The 18,768-nt window shown below is 38.7% G+C and overlaps 1 protein-coding gene across 1 annotated transcript in view; it reads left to right on the forward strand.

Moving 5' to 3' along the window:
* Positions 1 to 18,529, forward strand: part of c15h3orf52 (chromosome 15 C3orf52 homolog) — a 31,877-nt gene extending 13,348 nt beyond the window's left edge. Inside the window, exons 3-9 of the mRNA XM_066699921.1 lie at positions 1,693 to 1,785; positions 7,177 to 7,318; positions 9,361 to 9,521; positions 10,398 to 10,468; positions 13,543 to 13,724; positions 14,599 to 14,630; positions 14,971 to 18,529. Coding sequence (XP_066556018.1) covers positions 1,693 to 1,785; positions 7,177 to 7,318; positions 9,361 to 9,521; positions 10,398 to 10,468; positions 13,543 to 13,724; positions 14,599 to 14,630; positions 14,971 to 14,973 — 684 coding nt within the window. The 3' untranslated portion in view covers positions 14,974 to 18,529. The remainder of the gene's footprint in view (positions 1 to 1,692; positions 1,786 to 7,176; positions 7,319 to 9,360; positions 9,522 to 10,397; positions 10,469 to 13,542; positions 13,725 to 14,598; positions 14,631 to 14,970) is intronic.
* Positions 18,530 to 18,768: the final 239 nt, after the last annotated feature.

Below are 18,768 nucleotides of genomic sequence, written 5' to 3' on the forward strand. Positions count from 1 at the left end.
AAGTTAAGGCTTTACTATGCAAAGCAGAAGCCATACATCAACACTGTCCAGAAGCACCGCCGACTTCTCTGGGCTCGGTCTCATCTGAGATGGACAGTAGCACAGTGGAATCATGTTTTGTGGTCTGACGAGTCAACATTTCAAATAGCTTTTGGACAAAACAGCCGTCGTGTTCTCCGGGACAAAGAGGAAAAGGACCATCCAAGCTGTTATCAGCGTCAGGTCCAAGAGCCAGCGTCTGTCATGGTATGGGGTGTGTCAGTGCCCATGGCATGGGTAACTTGCCATGGGCAAGTTGCACATCTGTGAGGGCACCATTAATGCAGAAAGATATGTACACATTTTGGAGGAACATATGCTGCCATCCAGACGTCGTCTTTTCCAGGGACATCCCTGCATTTTCCAGCAGGACAACGCCAAACCACATTCTGCCCGGATTACAAGCACATCGTTGCGTAAGCGTGGGTGCTAGCATGGCCTGCCTGCAATCCTGACCTGTCTCCGATCGAGAATGTGTGGCGTATTATGAAGCACAAAATAAGGCAACGAAGGCACCGTACAATTGCACAGCTGAAGAAATGCATAAAGGATGAATGGAGGAAAATTCCGCTTGGTAAACTTAACCAACTGGTGTCTTCAGTGCCCAAACGCTTAATAAGTGTTATTAAAAGAAAAGGTGATGTTACACAGTGGTAAAGTCATCTGTCCCAAATTTTGTGGAGTGTGTTGCAGTCATCAGATTTGAAATGAGTTTATATTTTCAAAAATAAATTAAATTCACAAAGTAAAACATCAAATAATGTGTTAATAATGTGTTTTCAATATAGTACAGGGTGAATTGTCTTTTTGTTCGTTTTTTTGCATTTTCCATACTGTCCCAACTTTTTCGGAATTGGGTTTGTATATCTACGAATAGATATCTCCACAATATAATAATAAATAATGACATTAAACTGCACACACTAAAATAAACTTTTTTATTATTTTTTTTTTAGGGCTGGTTTCACAGACCTAGGGCTGGATTAAATCAAAACTTTGACAAACCCACTAATAGGAAACTACAAACCTGTACATTATATTGGTTACATTTATGATTAGAAGAATGTGGCATCTAACTAAAAATGAAGCTGCAACTGAGTACAGGCATTATACTCAGTCAAATACAGTCAAAGAGAAATTTAGCAAAACTTTATTTGTGGTTGGTTAAAAAAAAAAAAGGTAAAACAAAAGACAGAATTATGCATAATTTCCTCAATTTTAGATTAATGGTGCATGCCTTACTCAGACTGTACTTTAACAGCAGACCAGTTATAAAACAGTCCAAATAAATACAGCTGGAGCTGGTTTATGCATGATAAACAGGAGATGACCTGCAATACTTTTAGCAAGTACATAACAACTACAAATCCTTACCAAATGATTGTGCATTTGACCTCTGTATAAAACATACCACTCTTTGCTCTACATCTCCTCAGTTCCTTAATATGCGTAACTGGGTGTAAGGGCTGTATGTTATTTCTCCACCTGTAGTTTCATGGCAGCTTTTCTAGTCGACTAACATCAGATTTTTCTGAATACTAACACAGTCTGACACTGAACTGTTGCTTTCTATTAGTAGAATTAAAGCAGAGGGCTCCAACAATTATGCCGCCGAGTTGCTCTTGTTTATTGACAGTGGGTCTGTATTTTCAGGAAGTGGCGAATAATGGGGCCCAGTCTTCAACAAGTACAGCCGCAGAAGCCAACCATCTTCTTCAGGATTATGGACAAGTACAAAATGGACAGGTAGTCATTTTAACCTATTTAACAGTCTTTGTTCTTCACTCGTCTATTTAAATAAGTAGAGAGTAGCCTGTTTAAGAATCTTTGCCATTCTTCCTTTTTTCTCCTCACTACAGTTTGCTTAACTGGTAACATGTATATTAAACAGGACTTTCTCGTGATTAAGCTGCCGATGTCTGGAACACGAACCGTTATTCGATCTCATGAATCGCTCAATCTGCGCCCTTCCGATCCTTTTAAACTGCCATTACATTCTTGCTCTTTGCCAAAACCAGCTTTATTTAATGTTTTCTCATTGTGCATAGTTGTCCACCACTAATTAAAGAGAATTGTGTAGTAGTTAGGATGCTGATGCATGTTTACGACAAATAATTAATATCTAAATGGCAAATAGTGATAAGGACAGCAAATACTGGAACGGAGAGGCCTAATTGTATTATAGGTTAAGATATACTAAGAACATAAGAACATAAGAACATAAGAAAGTTTACAAATGAGAGGGGGCCATTCGACCCATCGTGCTCGTTTGGTGTTCATTAATATCTAAGTGATCCAAGGATCCTATCCAGACTATTTTTAAATGTTCCCAAACTTTCAGCTTCTACCACATCGCTGGGTAGTTTATTCCAGATTGTGACTACTCTCTGTGTAAAGAAGTGTCTCCTGTTTTCCGTTTTGAATGCCTTGAAGCCCAATTTCCATTTGTGTCCCCGGGTGCGTGTGTCCCTGCTGATCTGGAAAAGCTCCTCTGGTTTGATGTGGTCGATGCCTTTCATGATTTTGAAGACTTGGATCAAGTCCCCACGTAGTCTCCTCTGTTCCAGGGTGAAAAGGTTCAGTTCCCTCAGTCTCTCCTAGTAGGACTTTCCCTTCAGACCTGGAATAAGTCTGGTTGCTCTCCTCTGAACTGCCTCTAGAGCAGCAATATCCTTCTTGAAGTGTGGTGCCCAGAACTGTACACAGTATTCCAGATGAGGTCTAACTAGCGCATTGTACAGTCTTAACATTACTTCCCTTGTTTTAAATTCTACACTTCTGACAATATACCCTAGCATTCTGTTTGCCTTTTTTATTGCTTCCCCACATTGCTTGGATGGAGAAAGTGAGGAGTCCACATAGACTCCTAGGTCTTTCTCATGTGTTACTTCATCTAGATCTGTACCTCCCATAGTGTAATTATAGTGGACATTTTTGTTACCTGTATGTTTACCTTGCACTTGTCCACATTGAATTTCATTTGCCAGGTGTCGGCCCACAACTGAATATTATCTAAGTCCCTCTGAATAGCCTGTGCTGCCAAGATTGTATCTGCTGAGCCACCTATTTTAGTATCATCTGCAAATTTGACAAGTTTGCTAACTATCCCTGAGTAAAGATCATTAATATAGATTAGAAAAAGCAAAGGCCCTAGTACTGATCCCTGTGGAACTCCACTAACAACCTCACTCCAGTTAGAAGCAACTCCTCTAATTGACACCCTCTGTTTCCTATACATCAACCAGTTCATAATCCATCTACTTACATTACCCTGAATGCCTACAGCTTCCAATTTGAGGATCAGTCTTTGGTGTGGAACCTTATCAAAAGCTTTTTGGAAATCTAAGTATATCATATCATATGCTTTCACGTGATCTACAGCTGCAGACATGATCTGCCTCGTCTAAACCCATGTTGACTATCTCCAAGAATATGGTTTTCATTGAGATGCTCCTCTGTTTTCTGTCTAATCATTTTTTCCAACATTTTACAGGTGATGCAGGTGAGACTGATTGGTCTGTAATTTCCTGGCTCAGTTTTGTCCCCTTTCTTGTAGATTGGTATGACATTTGCTGTCTTCCAGTCAGTTGGCACATCCCCTGTTCTAAGTGTCATTTGGAATAATCGAGTTAGCGGCCTATACATAATTTCCCTCATTTCTTTAAGTACTGTTGGAAATATCCCATCTGGCCCAGGTGATTTGTTTGTTTTTAATTCTGCTAGCCCCTTTAGTACCTCCTCCTCATTTATCCTGATCTCTCTTAGGGTTTGACTGGACTGATTGTCAACCTGTGGCATGTCATCTGTTTTTTCTTTTGTAAAAACCTGAAATACTCATTTAGAATATTTGCCACATCTTGTTCGTTTTCCAAGATACCTCCATTTTTGCCCTTTATCTGTTTCACTTCCTCCTTTATTGACCGCTTGCTGTTGTAATATTGAAAAAAGCTCTTTGCATTGGTTTTAGCTCCAAGAGCTATGTTTCTTTCTATTTCCCTCTTTGCTTTCCTGATCCCTTTCTTAAGATCTCTTTGCAGCTCAACATATTCTATGTATTTTGATTTGTCACCATCCCTTTTGTATGCACTATACAACATTTTCTTCCTCTTTATATTTTTTTGCATACCTCTATTAAACCATTTTGGCCAGTGTTTTTTGTTCCTCAATTTGCTAAGTTTTGGTACAAATTGCTCCTGAGCCTCAAGTAGTATATTCTTAATATATACCCATCCATTTTCAACTAACTCTGTATCCAGTGTGCTCCAGTCTACCGTCTCATACCTTCAAGGTTTGCTTTTCTAAAATTGTAGACCATTGTTTTAGACTTGGACCTTATTTTTTGAAAGAATGCCTCAAAGCTAACCATATTGTGATCACAATTTGCCATTGGTTCTCTAACTACTGTCCCCCTGACTCTGTCTTGGTCATTTGAAAAGATCAAGTCAATACATGCACTCTCTCTGGTTGGTTCCCTGACAAATTGAGTTAGAAAGCAGTCATTTACCATCTCAACCATTTCTATTTCTGCTTCTGTAGTCCCCACTGGGCTTTCCCAGTCTAAGTTTGGGAAATTGAAATCCCCCATTATAACAGCCACATCCTTGCTACATGCAGTCCTGATTACACTGTACAATGCAGCATCTTTCTGAATATCTGAGTTTTGTGGCCTGTAACACACTCCTACCGCTAATCCTCCAGATCTCTTGTTCAAAAGTTTCACCCACAAAGATTCTGTTCTGTTACTGGGATCTAATACAAGTTCTTCTGCCTCAATGTCATTTTTCACATATAATGCTACCCCACCCCCTCTTCGATTTTGCCTGTCTCTCCTAAACTGTGTGTATCCTTCCAACTTGTATTCATCCCCATCATTTTCTGCAAGCCATGTTTCTGTCACTCCTACAACATCATAGTCACACGCCAGCACTGTGGCTTCCAAGTCTAACATCTTGTTCCTTATACTCCTGGCATTGAGGTACAAACATTTCAGGACTTTCCTACTAGCAGTTTCCCTTGGTTTTCTTTCCTTAGAGGAACATCTCCCATTGTCAGAGCTCCCTGCCCCCCTGATTCCTAGTTTAAATGTTTCTCAATTTCACTGCACATACGCTCTCCCAATGCATTAGCCCCCCTTCTGTTTAGATGTAGACCGTCCAGTTTGTACAGGTCCCATCTATCCCAGAAGAAAGACCAATGCTCCGTAAACCTAAACCCCTCTTCCCTACACCAAGCTTTCAACCACGTGTTAAACTTTCTAATCTCTGCCTGTCTTCCCTGGCCTGGCACGTAGTACCGGAAGTATTTCAGAGAAAACTACTGTGGAGGTTCTGCTCTTTAGTTTTGTTCCTAACTCTTTAAATTTGTCTTGCAGAACCTCTGTCCTACTTTTTCCTATGTCATTGGTTCCAATGTGTACCATGACCAGTGGATTCCCCCCGGCTTTGCCCAGTAGCCCGTCTACTAGTTTAGGGAGATCTGCAACCTGAGCACCAGGCAGGCAAGATACCATGCGGGTCTCCTTGTCACTAGAACACACTGTGTGATCTACACCTCTAAGAATTGAGTCTCCTACTATAACTACCTCCTTCTTCTGGGGGGGAGTGGGCACCATGGTGCTCTGGTGCTCAACTGCCCCCCATCACCCTCTGAGCTGTCACTGTCCAACTTGGTGTCCAGCAGTTGGAACCTGTTGGGCAATTCAAGCTCTTGGGGTGTCTCTAGGGGTTGTGCATGCCCTTTTACTTGTTAGTCTTGCATTTTATTTTTTGAGAAACTGATTAATGATATATAAATACATTCTAATTATTTAATTTGAGGTAATTGTGTAATGTCTGTTTTGAACTAATATTAAGTATTCAGTTTGTTCTGAATGTGCCAGCAAAACTTTTACCCCCCTGTATATAAAAAGGATGTACATTCAATTGTCAAGTATGTGTTGCTGTATGTTAGTCAGAGTGTGTTAACCCTAAGCATGTTAACCTACATTACACAAGAATGGTATTGAATTGTTTACAGGCTCTTGGGGTAAAAAAAAGTCTGTCCTGTTATTGTGAAGTGGTAGGACAACAGAAAGCATATGGTATACATTAGAGTAGAGGATGCTGATTCATATTGTTGTAATTAATGGAATGTTGGAACAGACTTTGGAAATATGGAGGGAAAAGTAGGGAATCACTTCATTGTATGCACTGTACAATTCCACCAAAAAGTGTTTACATGTTTTTAAAGTGCTGTACTTGGAAATGCAAGTCAATCAAATAAATGTGGCTGCAAAATATCTGACCTGTAAAAGTACAGATCAAAGTCCAGCAAAGAATAGCAGAGCCCCATAACTGAAGTTTAAGGAGTTTTGGCCAAATACTTTGATGGATGAGGGAACGATGGCTAGGCCATCACTATATTGAATAGCCAAGGAGTTTTCTGCAAAGGCAGTGTTTGGGGGTGATGTAACGAAGCGACAAATGCTGGGAAAGTAGTGTTTGAGCCCCATATTAATACATGCAGTGGGCAGGATTAGGCTCCGACCCCTCTATAAGGAATCAACAGGACAACAATGAATCAATAAGATGTTTAATTGATAATAAAATAACCTAGAGAAACAGGTGACAGAGATACAGAGGATCCCTGGACTCCGTGAAGGCTCTGAATCCTGAGAAAAATAGGTGCGGTAAATTATGAAGTTGTAATAAAAATAAAATAAAAATAAAAAGTTAAATTGTGATCTTTTGAAGCGTGATCAATCTGTCTTGCCATTTATTATCAGGACTAATGCAACTGTAGTTGAAAGTATTTACATTCTTCATTTGAATCAATTATTTGTTGAATAATCAATATTATGAATTAAACCATACTTTTGTTTTTAATAACTGATATATTTTCAGACTTTCTTTAATGCCAGCTCCTCCCAGAGAACACAATAAAAATTCCAGTTGACTGAACAGAAAATTAGGCTGGGAATGTGTCAACCACTCCACTAATTTCAGTTATACTAATTGAACCATGGGCTTACTTGGTTTCAGATGCAGGTTGAGAATGCTTCCAGCTACAACTTTATGTATGCAGAATTTTCTTTGGAAGTGCAGATGTATCTCCAACACACCTTTACAAATGTTAACATTTTCCCCATTTGCTCAATAGCAGGGCAGCTTAAATCATGGGAAGCGGAGGTGCCCTTCTGCAAATGAAGTAGTCTTCTGGAAATGCAAACTGTGGATGGTCATTTTGGTGATTATTGTCCTGCTTATTGCTACGACAGCAATCAGCCTCTTCCTGTATTCAGGTACTGTGAAATGTATTGAAATGATTCCTTGCAACACATTGTATGTAGGTCTGTTTAACTATAGTTGTCCTCCTTTATAATATATACTACATAAATATTTGGACAGTGACACAATTGTCATAATTTTGGCTCTCTGTGCCACCACGATGGATTTGAAAGGAAACAATCAAGATGTGCTTTAAGTGTAGACTTTCATCTTTAATTTGAGGGTAGTTACATCCAAATTAGTGTACGGTGTAGGAATTACACCCATTTTTATATGTGGTCCCCCCAATTGTTTCCTTTCAAATCCATTGTGCTGGCGTACAGAGCCACAATTATGACAATCGTGTCACTGTCCAAATATTTATGGACCTAACTAACTGTACATGCATATCACCAATTTTCTCTCTTTAATGGTTTTGCACCAATGTATAGTTTCTCCGTACCAATTCTATTTTAATGTCCACCACACTTAATGCCAATTGAATGTTGATGGCATGGGACTGTCCCTTATGGAGGTTTTCTCTGAGACTTCTTAAAAGAGACATTCTTTTAAGTACACGTGTTTTGGATGTGATAATTAAAGGGGGTGGTTCCTTAAATGCTTTTGTGCATCTTTACATGTTGCTATAATGTATAAGTAAGACGTGTAGCACTTTTCCAGTTCAATTCTATCATTTAAGCAACGTTTTACACTTTAAAATTGTAAACGCGCCAAATAATGGTGGATGTCCAAGGCGTGCTATTTCAGGGTTTCAGGACGTGTTGCGTCATAACTTCCTGATAGACGGAAAAAAACGACTTTGTCTTCGCCACAGCAGCTCGTCTCATTACATTCAGTAGTGCTTTAGCATGAACTTAATAATATGTCCCTGTTGACAATATCCCTGGCATATTTTACATTGACAGATATTTACAATTTTATAAAAACATTATTTTTTTCTTTCTTATAATGCATCCTCTTTTACTGGTCTGTCAAAAGTGGAGGAGAGTTGTGCTGGTGTGGGCAAAAGATCTGGTGCTCACTCATCCTAAGTCATATACAGTTCCTTGGAACATGTAATCGGTTAGGATTATTAGAAGCATTTTGGTAACACTATGTTTCGGTTCTAGTGCTAGATATTAAAGAGCTTCTCAAATGACAACAAACAAAAACTTACAGAAAGTGGCCACCCTTTTCATATTTCAGAAAGACCACTTAGTATTTCAGCTCACCCTTGTCTGGTTACATTGGGCACTATTTTCATTTTAGTGCATGGCTGCCAGCCATATTAAGAATAAAAACAATTATACAGATTCATATTTCTAACTTTAACAATCCCAATTGCCAAGGAAAAATGCTGCTTCTGTGTCATAAGGAAAAAGACTATATTGGGATGAGATATATGTGATTGTACTTTTCATTCATTTACCATGTCTGCATTCTATGAAAAAATAAGTTTTATCATTTAAAAGCCATTATTTAATCAATAAACATTTTCACACATTTGGCAAGGATATATTTTATCAGGTGGGGAGTGTGAGAATTTTTAGTATTGATCAGCAATTATATTGAACTTATCCAAAGCAAGCAGAGCCACTCAGTTCTCAAAACATTTGATTTCCCTTGCCTTTCAGGGGCTGAGGTACACATGGTTACATTGATAACAAACAAATTCAGGCTCCAAGTCATCATCAATACAAGAATACATATTGGATGCACTTTCTTTAGTACAAGACAACTTGGATATATGGCATTCACACTGTTTTCCTATATCAATGTAAAATAATAAGTTTGATAGTGTGAGAAAGATGTCTGCACAACAATTCATGTTGTCTATGAAAAACAATAATTCCTATCAAGGAATTAGACTGTGAAATGCAAACAATCAGTTGATTTGATAATAATGACTCGAATTGCACTGCCTTTCTGCTTTCCGCGAAGTAATGACACAACACATCCTGAAACACTGGCTTTTGACTATTATTATTATTATTATTATTTGTATTAAATAATCTCTTGCCTACCTGTTTTTTAACGTGGTTATCCTCTGTGTTTTACTTTACTTTTCCTGGTGCAGTGGTTTATGAGGATGAAGACGACAAGTTTGACAAAGGCTCATTCATGGTGCCTCGTTATTACAGTGGTGCTCTGAGGCTCGTCAACAAGGAGTTCACAGAAGAATTGCTTTCGCCCGAGTCCCAGGCGAGTCAGTCCCTGTCCACATACCTCAAGGAAATGGTAAGACTGCAAGCAAGCAATTGCATTTTAAGTAAAGTTTGGAGGTTTGGAGACATTTAACAAGCTGCAGAATAGCATCGAAGCGACCATCACAACAAAGATTAAGCCACTTCAGTGTTGTCGATGTATGTTTGTGGTATAATGATTAAAAACAATAGCATGCCAATGTTTGGTTAACTAACGGCGATTGTTCACAAGAATGAAAACATTTCAATGGAAAAACATTTTCATGGTAATGGTTTCCTCAGTGTTTTGAAGTTTATTTACCATAATGATTCCATTATAAACACACCACAAAACTATTGTGCTGAGTGTGAGCTATGGTTATTCTTAAGACCCTTTATTTGAGTTTCTCCATAGGCCTTAAATTGGACAAATTTGGCTCCTAATGTTTTGAGTCAGGGAGGGTTAGTCATTTCTTCTTTGCTGCAGCAGGGCCAGTTTTATACTCGTCAGTTAAGGAGAGAATGTAACTTGGAGGAGAAACTTGCAGTGGAGGGAGTCAATGAGAATAGTGTTGGGCTATGTACAGGACTATTCAGTTGCTTAATAGAGTTTGGCTCTTCGTACACATCATTGTGTTATTATATAGATTTACTTTGTTATATCAGGGAAAGAAAATAACTGAACTTTGATTGTGACAGTGTCGGAGTTTAACAATGTGTATACTGTTAGTCTGTGAAATGTACTGTGTTTAACAAAGCTGATTAACCCTTGCACATCCTGTTCAAATCAGAGTCAGAGATACTGGAGCACATATGGAATCCAGAGCTTGAATCCTGATTGGGAAATGAAGAAAATAAAGAAAAACAAACCAAACCAACTAAACTTCTTAAGAATGTCTTAAATGACAATCTCTTTCTGAAATTGTTTCAGCTTTCAGGATTGTACAGTTCTTCTCCAGCACTGGGACGTTATTTCTCTGAAGTGGGCATGCAGTCCTTCAGGTAAGCAGACACATTAGGAGAATTTTGGAGATTTTGGGAAGCAGTTCTCTCTGCTTCCCATGACATTTCAGTTTAAGTATTAGAGGCTTTCAAACCTGTACTGCAGAACTCGAAAAAAATACAATCTAAATAAAAATATCCATCCATCCATTTTCAAATATGGCTTCATCCAGTAGAACAAGATCACAATGAGCTGGAGGAGTGGAAGACTTGCTTTTAGGTATGCAATTAGTGTTTACACATGCATGCCCATATAGGTACTTATTAAGTATCAATTGCAGTAACTGAGAGTCAAAGAGTGAGTAAGTTGTGTCAACAGTAATTTCCCTCCCTGATTATGCACTTTGGTCTTTCTCATTTAAGGCTGTTAATAATAAACTAGTAAAGGAACCTATTGCCATTTGTTTTTATACCAATCAGCCATATCATTATGACCACCTGCCTAATATTGTGTAGGTCCCAAAACAGCCCTGACCCGTCGAGGCATGGACTCCACTAGACCTCTGAAGGTGTGCTGTGGTATCTGGCACCAATACGTTAGCAGCAGATCCTTTAAGTCCTGTAGATTGCAAGGTGGGGCCTCCATGGATCGGACTTGTTTGTCCAGCACATCCCACAGATGCTCGATTGGATTAAGGTCTGGGGAATTTGGAGGCCAAGTCAACACCTTGAACTCTTGATTCATCAGACCAGGCCACCTTCTTCCATTGCTCCGTGGTCCAGTTCTGATGCCCATGTGCCCATTGTAGGCGCTTTCAGCAGTGGACAGGAGTCAGCATGGGCACCCTGACTGGTCTGCGGCTACGCAGCCACATACGCAACAAACTACGATGCAACTGTGTGTTCTGACACATTAACTTTTTCAGCAATTTGAGCTACAGTAGCTTGTCTGTTGGATCAGACCACACACAGACCGCACGGCTCCCCACGTGCATCAATGAGCCTAGGCTGCCCATGAGCCTGTCGCCGGTTCACCGCTTTTCCTTCCTTGGACCACTTTTGATAGGTACTGACCTCCGCAGACCGGGAACACCCCACAAGAGCTGCAGTTTTGGAGATGCTCTGACCCAGTCGTCTAGCCATCACAATTTGGCCCTTGTCAAAGTCACTCAGATCCTTAAGCTTGCCCATTTTTCCTGCTTCGAACACATCAACTTTGAGGACAAAATGTTCACTTGCTGCTTAATATATCCCACCCACTGACAGGTGCCATGATAACGAGATTATCAGTGTTATTCACTTCACCTGTCAGTGGTCATAATGTTATGGTGTTTGATGTTGCCTTTGGTATACTCTCTAGACAGAGAGTTTTCTATATATTATTGTTATTATCATTATGGCTTCACAAACAATGATTTGACTATTCAGATTTAATTTTCCTAGAGGAGTACAGAATGACGGGTGACTGCAGTAATTGACACTTAAAATGAAGAACACGTCAGAAGAGTAAATCAGTTCTGTGGGAAATACTTGGCGATTGGAGAGGAATTTTCACTTGACATCACCTGAAATGCCTGGAGACCTGTTATGAACATAACAAAAACGAGTTTCTTGACATGGTGGGGTAATCGGGCTTCCTCAATGAAACAATAATAAAGCAATTTGAATGATTTGCTACTATAATTACTTAAAAACCATCTAGAGCAGAACTCTCTCATAAACAACAGATTTTCTAGATTTTAGATTTTCTTTCCACTATTAGAAACTTTTTAATTATTTTATAATCTTACCTAAAACATTTGAAAGTATTGTAGCATTTCTTCCTTTGTGCTACTATTTTCAGCACAGACCAAAACAACAAATAGTTGGAGAGGCGATTAAATGCAACAATTTGTTTTCTGAACAGACAGCTTTTCAACGGTGCACTTGGAACACTGCCTCTCTAACTGCTTTTTTCCGGCTGCAACTGGGGCACTATATATGTCCTTGCCCCCACGTGTCCGGCTCCCCCCATAACTGTGCCCCTCTGTTCCTGCAGGGGTTAACCCTCAACCCCGGAAACCACAACAATAATTCCGTTTAAAAACACAGATCCAACAACAAACTGCCCCATCCCCAACACACAGAACACACCGCAGTCCCTCCACACACACAGCCCACATCAGTACAGTATCAACAAGTCAGTCTTGATTAAATTGTCTTTAAATGAATAATCTTTGCCTGTTTATATTTTATGATCTTTAATTGCATTGAAACTTGTTTTCTGCCATAACAACCAAAGTTGAAATACATCTATGAATGTAATGCATTGTTTTAAATATTCAGGGTGAAAAATTCTACTTAAATCCTTAGAGAGAAGAGCATTAAAACATACCAAAGTAGGTTCAGCTAAGTCAAGGTGAGTTTTAATACAGGAGTTCTGTTTGAGAGTTTCAGTTTGGGAGAGTCTAGACACACTGATACTAGACACATTGGGTAAATATATTTCTAAGAATTTCATTCAGAACTGTTATGGGTTGCTGGCCCTCATTTGCACTGGTCCTCCTGACCAAATGAGTAATGCTCTGTAATTGTTGGCAGAAATAGGGAAACTCTGACCAGTATTACTTATTTGATGTTATAAATTAACAGATTGAATAACAACATTAAAATTACCAATCAAATACTGTACATGAATTAGAAATTTTAGAACACATTCAGAATGGATTTTTATTATTATTATTATTATTTTTATTTTTATTTTTTGGAAAAGAGTAAGCGGTAACCTGTATTTTCAGCTGCCTTGTAATAATGCAACAATCGTCTTTTTCGCATTTTTTTAACACTCAAGTTATACATTTACTTTTATGAGTTTAAAGGCAACTTTTAAAATTCAGGCCAAGATCCACTAAAAACAAAACAAAACAACCTCACTTGCGGTCAACTGTTCTGTTTGTTTGTTTGTTCAGTGTCTCTTTTGAGACTTCCTGTGTCAGCACCATGTATTAGTGTTGTATTTTGACATTTGCAATCAACGGAAAGGGCAACAGGGCCATGCACCTATCCTTTCTTGGTTAATTCAATTCCATTTAGTGTTTTATTGAAAATTAATCTTGATTTTGATGTTGTCCCCCTCCAACCCCACAATCTTTTAGTAATGGGAGCGTCACTGCACATTACTGGCTGAAGTTTATGATTCCGACACAACATGTCCAGCTAGATCGATACACACTGAGTGAGGAGGTGGTGCTCAACATTTTCCGGCAGCATCTATATGACCAGGAGCTGGAAACCGAACAGCAATTGCACATTGATCCATTATCGGTCTCTCTCAAAGGTAAGGATTTCCAGCTACTTGGTCCAATGGTGTGTAAATGTATGGAATACCTCACAGTGTTCTCCAGCAATTAGTTCCTTTCTGCAGTCTTGCAATCAAATCCTAAACTAAAACACTGTTCAGCATTTCTAGGAAGTGTTTTTTTGAGGGAAATTGTCCTCTTGGAATAGGACATTTTGCACTGTTTCTTCTCACATACAATCACATCATGGATTAGACCAATCTAATGCCAATCTTCAATACAATTAATACAATAAAATGTCAGCCTTGTAAGGGGTCCCATGCATTTTTCCATTTGTTGCCAAGTGCTCTTTTTATCATTCGGTTAATATTGGAAATAATTTTTCAATTAATTCATACAGAGACCTTGTGTCTGGTTAGGACTGCAAAGCCTGTCGATTTCTCTTGTCAACTGTGCTACTCAGTAACTAGCTCATAAGTGCTCCCCCTGAATTGGGGTGCTCTTTCCTAGGTTTCAGCAGTAAAAGTAGGTCAGAGTGTGTTTCTGCTCAAATTCAAGATTCAGCTCACACACAAACAAAGAATAATATATATTTTAAGAACAGCAATTGTCTATTTTGTTTCTGTGTGTGACAAAAGCAATGACAATACTCATTTACCCTTCAGTTAGTTCAATTAATTTAATATGAGGACCGCATAATGAAACAAGATTATAATGTATTTGTCTATTCTCGCAATTATGTAACATTTGCTTCTCAAAACTACAGATGCAATGACCTGTCCCATCCTTAGATGTAGATGGGTATAACAATGTATATATATATATATATATATATATAACTTTTATTTAAAGAATCCAAACCTCACAATGAAGTTTGAATGTTAATCTATGTGTGTTTGTTTGTTTTTACAGCTGCTAATAGGTCAGTGATCAGTGCAATGAAGGTATGTATACTTTGAAAATAGTGTTAGGTTTTATAATGTTCTGCCAGTTTCAAAGTGGGACCCATTCCACCGCCACATGGGAAATTGGGCAATATGTAGTCATTCTACTCAGATACAAGTGCACTTTTGAAATTCTAGCTGGGTTGATCTCCAAAACATGAAGGATATTATACAGAAATAAACTTGTGTTTTGGAGCTCCATTTCCCGGCAGCCTTAATGATTTGGAATAAACTACTTGTACTTCTGTATTCTGCAGCACTTCTGTATTCAAGTCTGAATGTCAAATCTGATATTGCACATTTCTTGTTTGTATTTCCTGTCTGTTTCTTTGTATTCTAGTAACAAGTGAAGCTTGTGAAAAACTCTGTTGAAAAGGGACATTTTCAAGACTGTTGGCTTCTTTGTAAGCAATGCCCTGAGCACGGTCAACTGACTGCTCCAGAGAGAGACAGAGATCCCATTGCAGAAGACTTCTTCAATGGCAGCTTCTGCAGCATGTTTCCCTACTTTTGGATTTGAAGTGTGTGGTGCTGATCCAAGAGGGGAAGAACTCTTACTGCCCACACAGTCTCTAGGAACCACCATTAATCATTGTGCAAGGGAAGTGGAACCTCTTGACCACAGGATGTACAGCTGGAGCTGTTTCCATGAATTTGTACATATGGGAAATAATGGCCCTGAATCATGACCTCTTAACAATATGAACAATTATTAATATTATTATTTTTATTTCTTGGCAGACACCCTTATCCAGGGTGACTTACAACATGAAATTGCCTTACACAAGTGCCCAAAACCTATTAGAAAAGAAAACACTAAGTCATGTATTTATTGATGCCTAAATGTTAGCCCTTTTATGTCAGTGAGCGCTTTATGGTTTATGTATTTGTTTTAGTGTATCTTTCCAGAGCGGCTGTACAACGTCTCTCCAAGGGTCGTGTCAAGCCTGTAGGCAGCAGGCTACCAACCTCAGCCTTAGCTGATTTTTCTCAGTCATCAGGGGCCGGTTGAACTAACGGGATCCAAACCCTGATCCAGGCTCCGTTTTTGATCTTGAGCTCAATTGTGTTACTAATCTAAACTAAACCCTCAATCTGAGCTCAAATCTGAGCTCAAACCAGATCCTGCTTTTGATCTTTGAAAATAGTGTCAGGTTTTATAATGCTTTTGAGCAGGATCAGAACTCGATCTGACTTTTTAAAATGGAGGAACTATGCATACTTCATTTAGTTTGCCAGTGTCAAAGATGGATAGCGTGGGTATTTAAAGACAGGCAAAACCATTTAGGAGGTTTTGGTAAGGGAGGTGTATGAAAGCGGTACAGTAATTAACACCACGTACCATATTAATCCTCACAGACATGATTGATCCTGTAGTGGTATCAACATCGAAGCACAGTGATGCCTTACCAACATGTCTGAAGCTGTGTTTAGCATTGAGATTTTTTGCAACCAGCAGCTTTCAGCAAGTCGTAGGTGACATGATTGGTGTAGACAAGTCTGGTTAACCACAGATAAACAACAAAAATGTGACTTACATTATTTACAAAGATTTGCACTTTCAGTTAAACAGTATAATGTTGAACCGGGCATTCTGCTTTTGTGTCTTCATGGTGAGGTGTAGTTTGTGTGCGTTTAGGTTTTTATTTATTTACATTATTGTAAATAATCATGTAAAAGCTCTCATTTCTCTAGCAGCCACATTGCAAACTGAAGACGATGTGTGACAGAGCCTCCTGTAGCAGGCAGAGAAAGCTTTGAGAAGTGCTCCTACACTCCATAGTTTTAAGAAATTTCATAAAACTCACCTTTTATAAAAAGCTTTTTAGGATCTGTTAGTTGCGAGGTTTTTTTAAATACTCTTGAGTTGCTACTGCTGTGTTGCTTGTTTGATCTTTATACTGTCTGTTTTGACTGCTTGACTGTAGCGCTCCAGTTATGAGAAGGGCGCATTATAAATAAAATGTATTATAGGCAAATTATTATTATTATATTATTTTTGTAGTTGAGAAGGTAAAGAAACAGTGGCATAGCTTGCGAGATGAACACCAGTGCAAGAAACTGGTAAGGTTGTATACTTTGTGCAGTTTTAAAAGATCCAATTGGCAATATCCTTGATGGACAGCTTTTCAGATGACAGACTACAAATGAAGTGCAGGTCCAGTGGGACCGGCAACTTACCTTTTGAAATGAACATGCATTGGGAAACGTAGTGAACTGTTAAGATTGTTTAATTACTAAACTCGTCAGCAATATAGCACAGTATAGTTTTCTGAAAGGTCTATGATTGTCATTTTGTCATTAGAATGTTCAAATAGTCGCACCAGTGAGCGATGTGCCAGTTTATGTCAATAGGAAACTCCTTAGTTACCGCACGCGCTGCTTAATAATCGGATCAAAAAATCTGATAAGTGGAGCCTGCTTCGTACAACACCTTTTCATGATCCGGATCCAGTGATCCTGTATCCAATCCTGTTTTTTATCCTGTTAGTACAACCAGCCCCAGGAGCCCCTTCTGGTTTTCATTCCCACTGAACTCTAAATTACCTGCGTATTAAACCATGTATTAAACTGAATTAGTTATTGGGTTTCTGCACTCCATACTGGGAAATGATACAACAGCAAGGTACAAGGTCAAATGTCCACCTGCTTGCAGCTTCTTCTAAAATAAAATGTTTGGCCCATTTAGCTCTGTAACTTAAACAAATTTGTAATAGGTTGCCAAATCATTATAGCTTGTATCAAACACTCCTGCCAATTTAAGGGAACAGGTTGAGAACAGCCTGTTTCAATGTAACCAGGAAACCAAGATCTGAAGACAAAGATTTCAATCAGGAAAATTGTGTAAAACGTTTGATTTTGACTTCCACATGTTGGATAATTCAAGTGCTGTGAAACATTTTAAGTTGGAATCTCCAGCAGTGTAAAATGTATTGAGCTCAGAACAGGCAAGTTTGTAGTTCAATTAAGTCGTTTCATTTTTGTGTGGTTAGAACACAAAGTAACAGGATTTTGCATCCCAAGCACCAACCTAAGAACCACTTTGTGTATGTGGTCCAACACTGGATTCAAACCACTCCAATAGATACACCTATTCTAATATATGCTCCGTTTCCACTTCTTGTACCAGTGATTCCTACGCCTGTTACTGGAGGAACCCCATGCTGGTTTTCAGCGCTTAAACGAAAACCTTAAACCAATTATAGTTTTGTTACAACTTTCTCAGATTTCCTTCGCTCTTCATTTGGAGATCATTCGAGTAAGGAGTGGACGGCTGGGCTGAAATTAAATCAAAGCTAGTACAGGGGTCTTTCAGGACCAGGGCTGTGGATGCGCAGCACAACACTGTTGCCATGTAATCCCTCTGGATTGACATCACCAAAACAGAGTTGCACAAATTGAATGTTTTCCAGCTGTAGCTAAGAAAGACTTTTGATCAATAAGGGATTTTACAGTTTGTCACAGGTCAAGCTGCTAAACTATTAAAGAAGGCTCCATATTCACATACCTCAGCATTTCACATTGTATAGTTTGCATCCATCGCACTATTCCCTACCTTTAATCAAATGTTAATCCTTGACCGGTTGGCAAAGATTCAGACTTGGGTGTATGCAAACCAAGCCCATAGAATCCAAGTATATTTAATTTTTTTCACACTTCACATTTTTAACTTTGTTAAATGGAGTTGTCTGTGGAACAGATTTTTTTCTTCACAAATACAGCTTTATTAAAACTTTGTATTGGTGCCATTTAGGGACTGAAATGTAATGTTGGGACAAATAAAGTCATCAGTACTGTACACAGCACTATCGTTTAAAGCTGCTGTTTTCAAGTCTGCTAAATAAGATGTCTGTGGAGTTACCTATCTGTACCTCAATATCAACCACTGCTTTACTATGCTTTTGGTGTTTTATGTGTCTTAATTATTTTAGTAAAATCAATTATGTATAGAAGGGATCATAAAGGGACAATCCTAAAAAGTCCTTAACAAAAAAAAGTCTGCTTTCTTATGGTTTACACTTTGTACTTTCTTCTGCATAAATTGGCGTTTCTTTGTTTTTGTTTTTTAAAGGATTATTGTTTTAAATTAAATGTTGTGATTACTGTGACCACTAGGTGGGGTTAAACACAAACAGAT

This window comes from Amia ocellicauda, chromosome 3, assembly GCF_036373705.1.
Source record: "Amia ocellicauda isolate fAmiCal2 chromosome 3, fAmiCal2.hap1, whole genome shotgun sequence".
Lineage (NCBI taxonomy): Eukaryota > Metazoa > Chordata > Actinopteri > Amiiformes > Amiidae > Amia > Amia ocellicauda.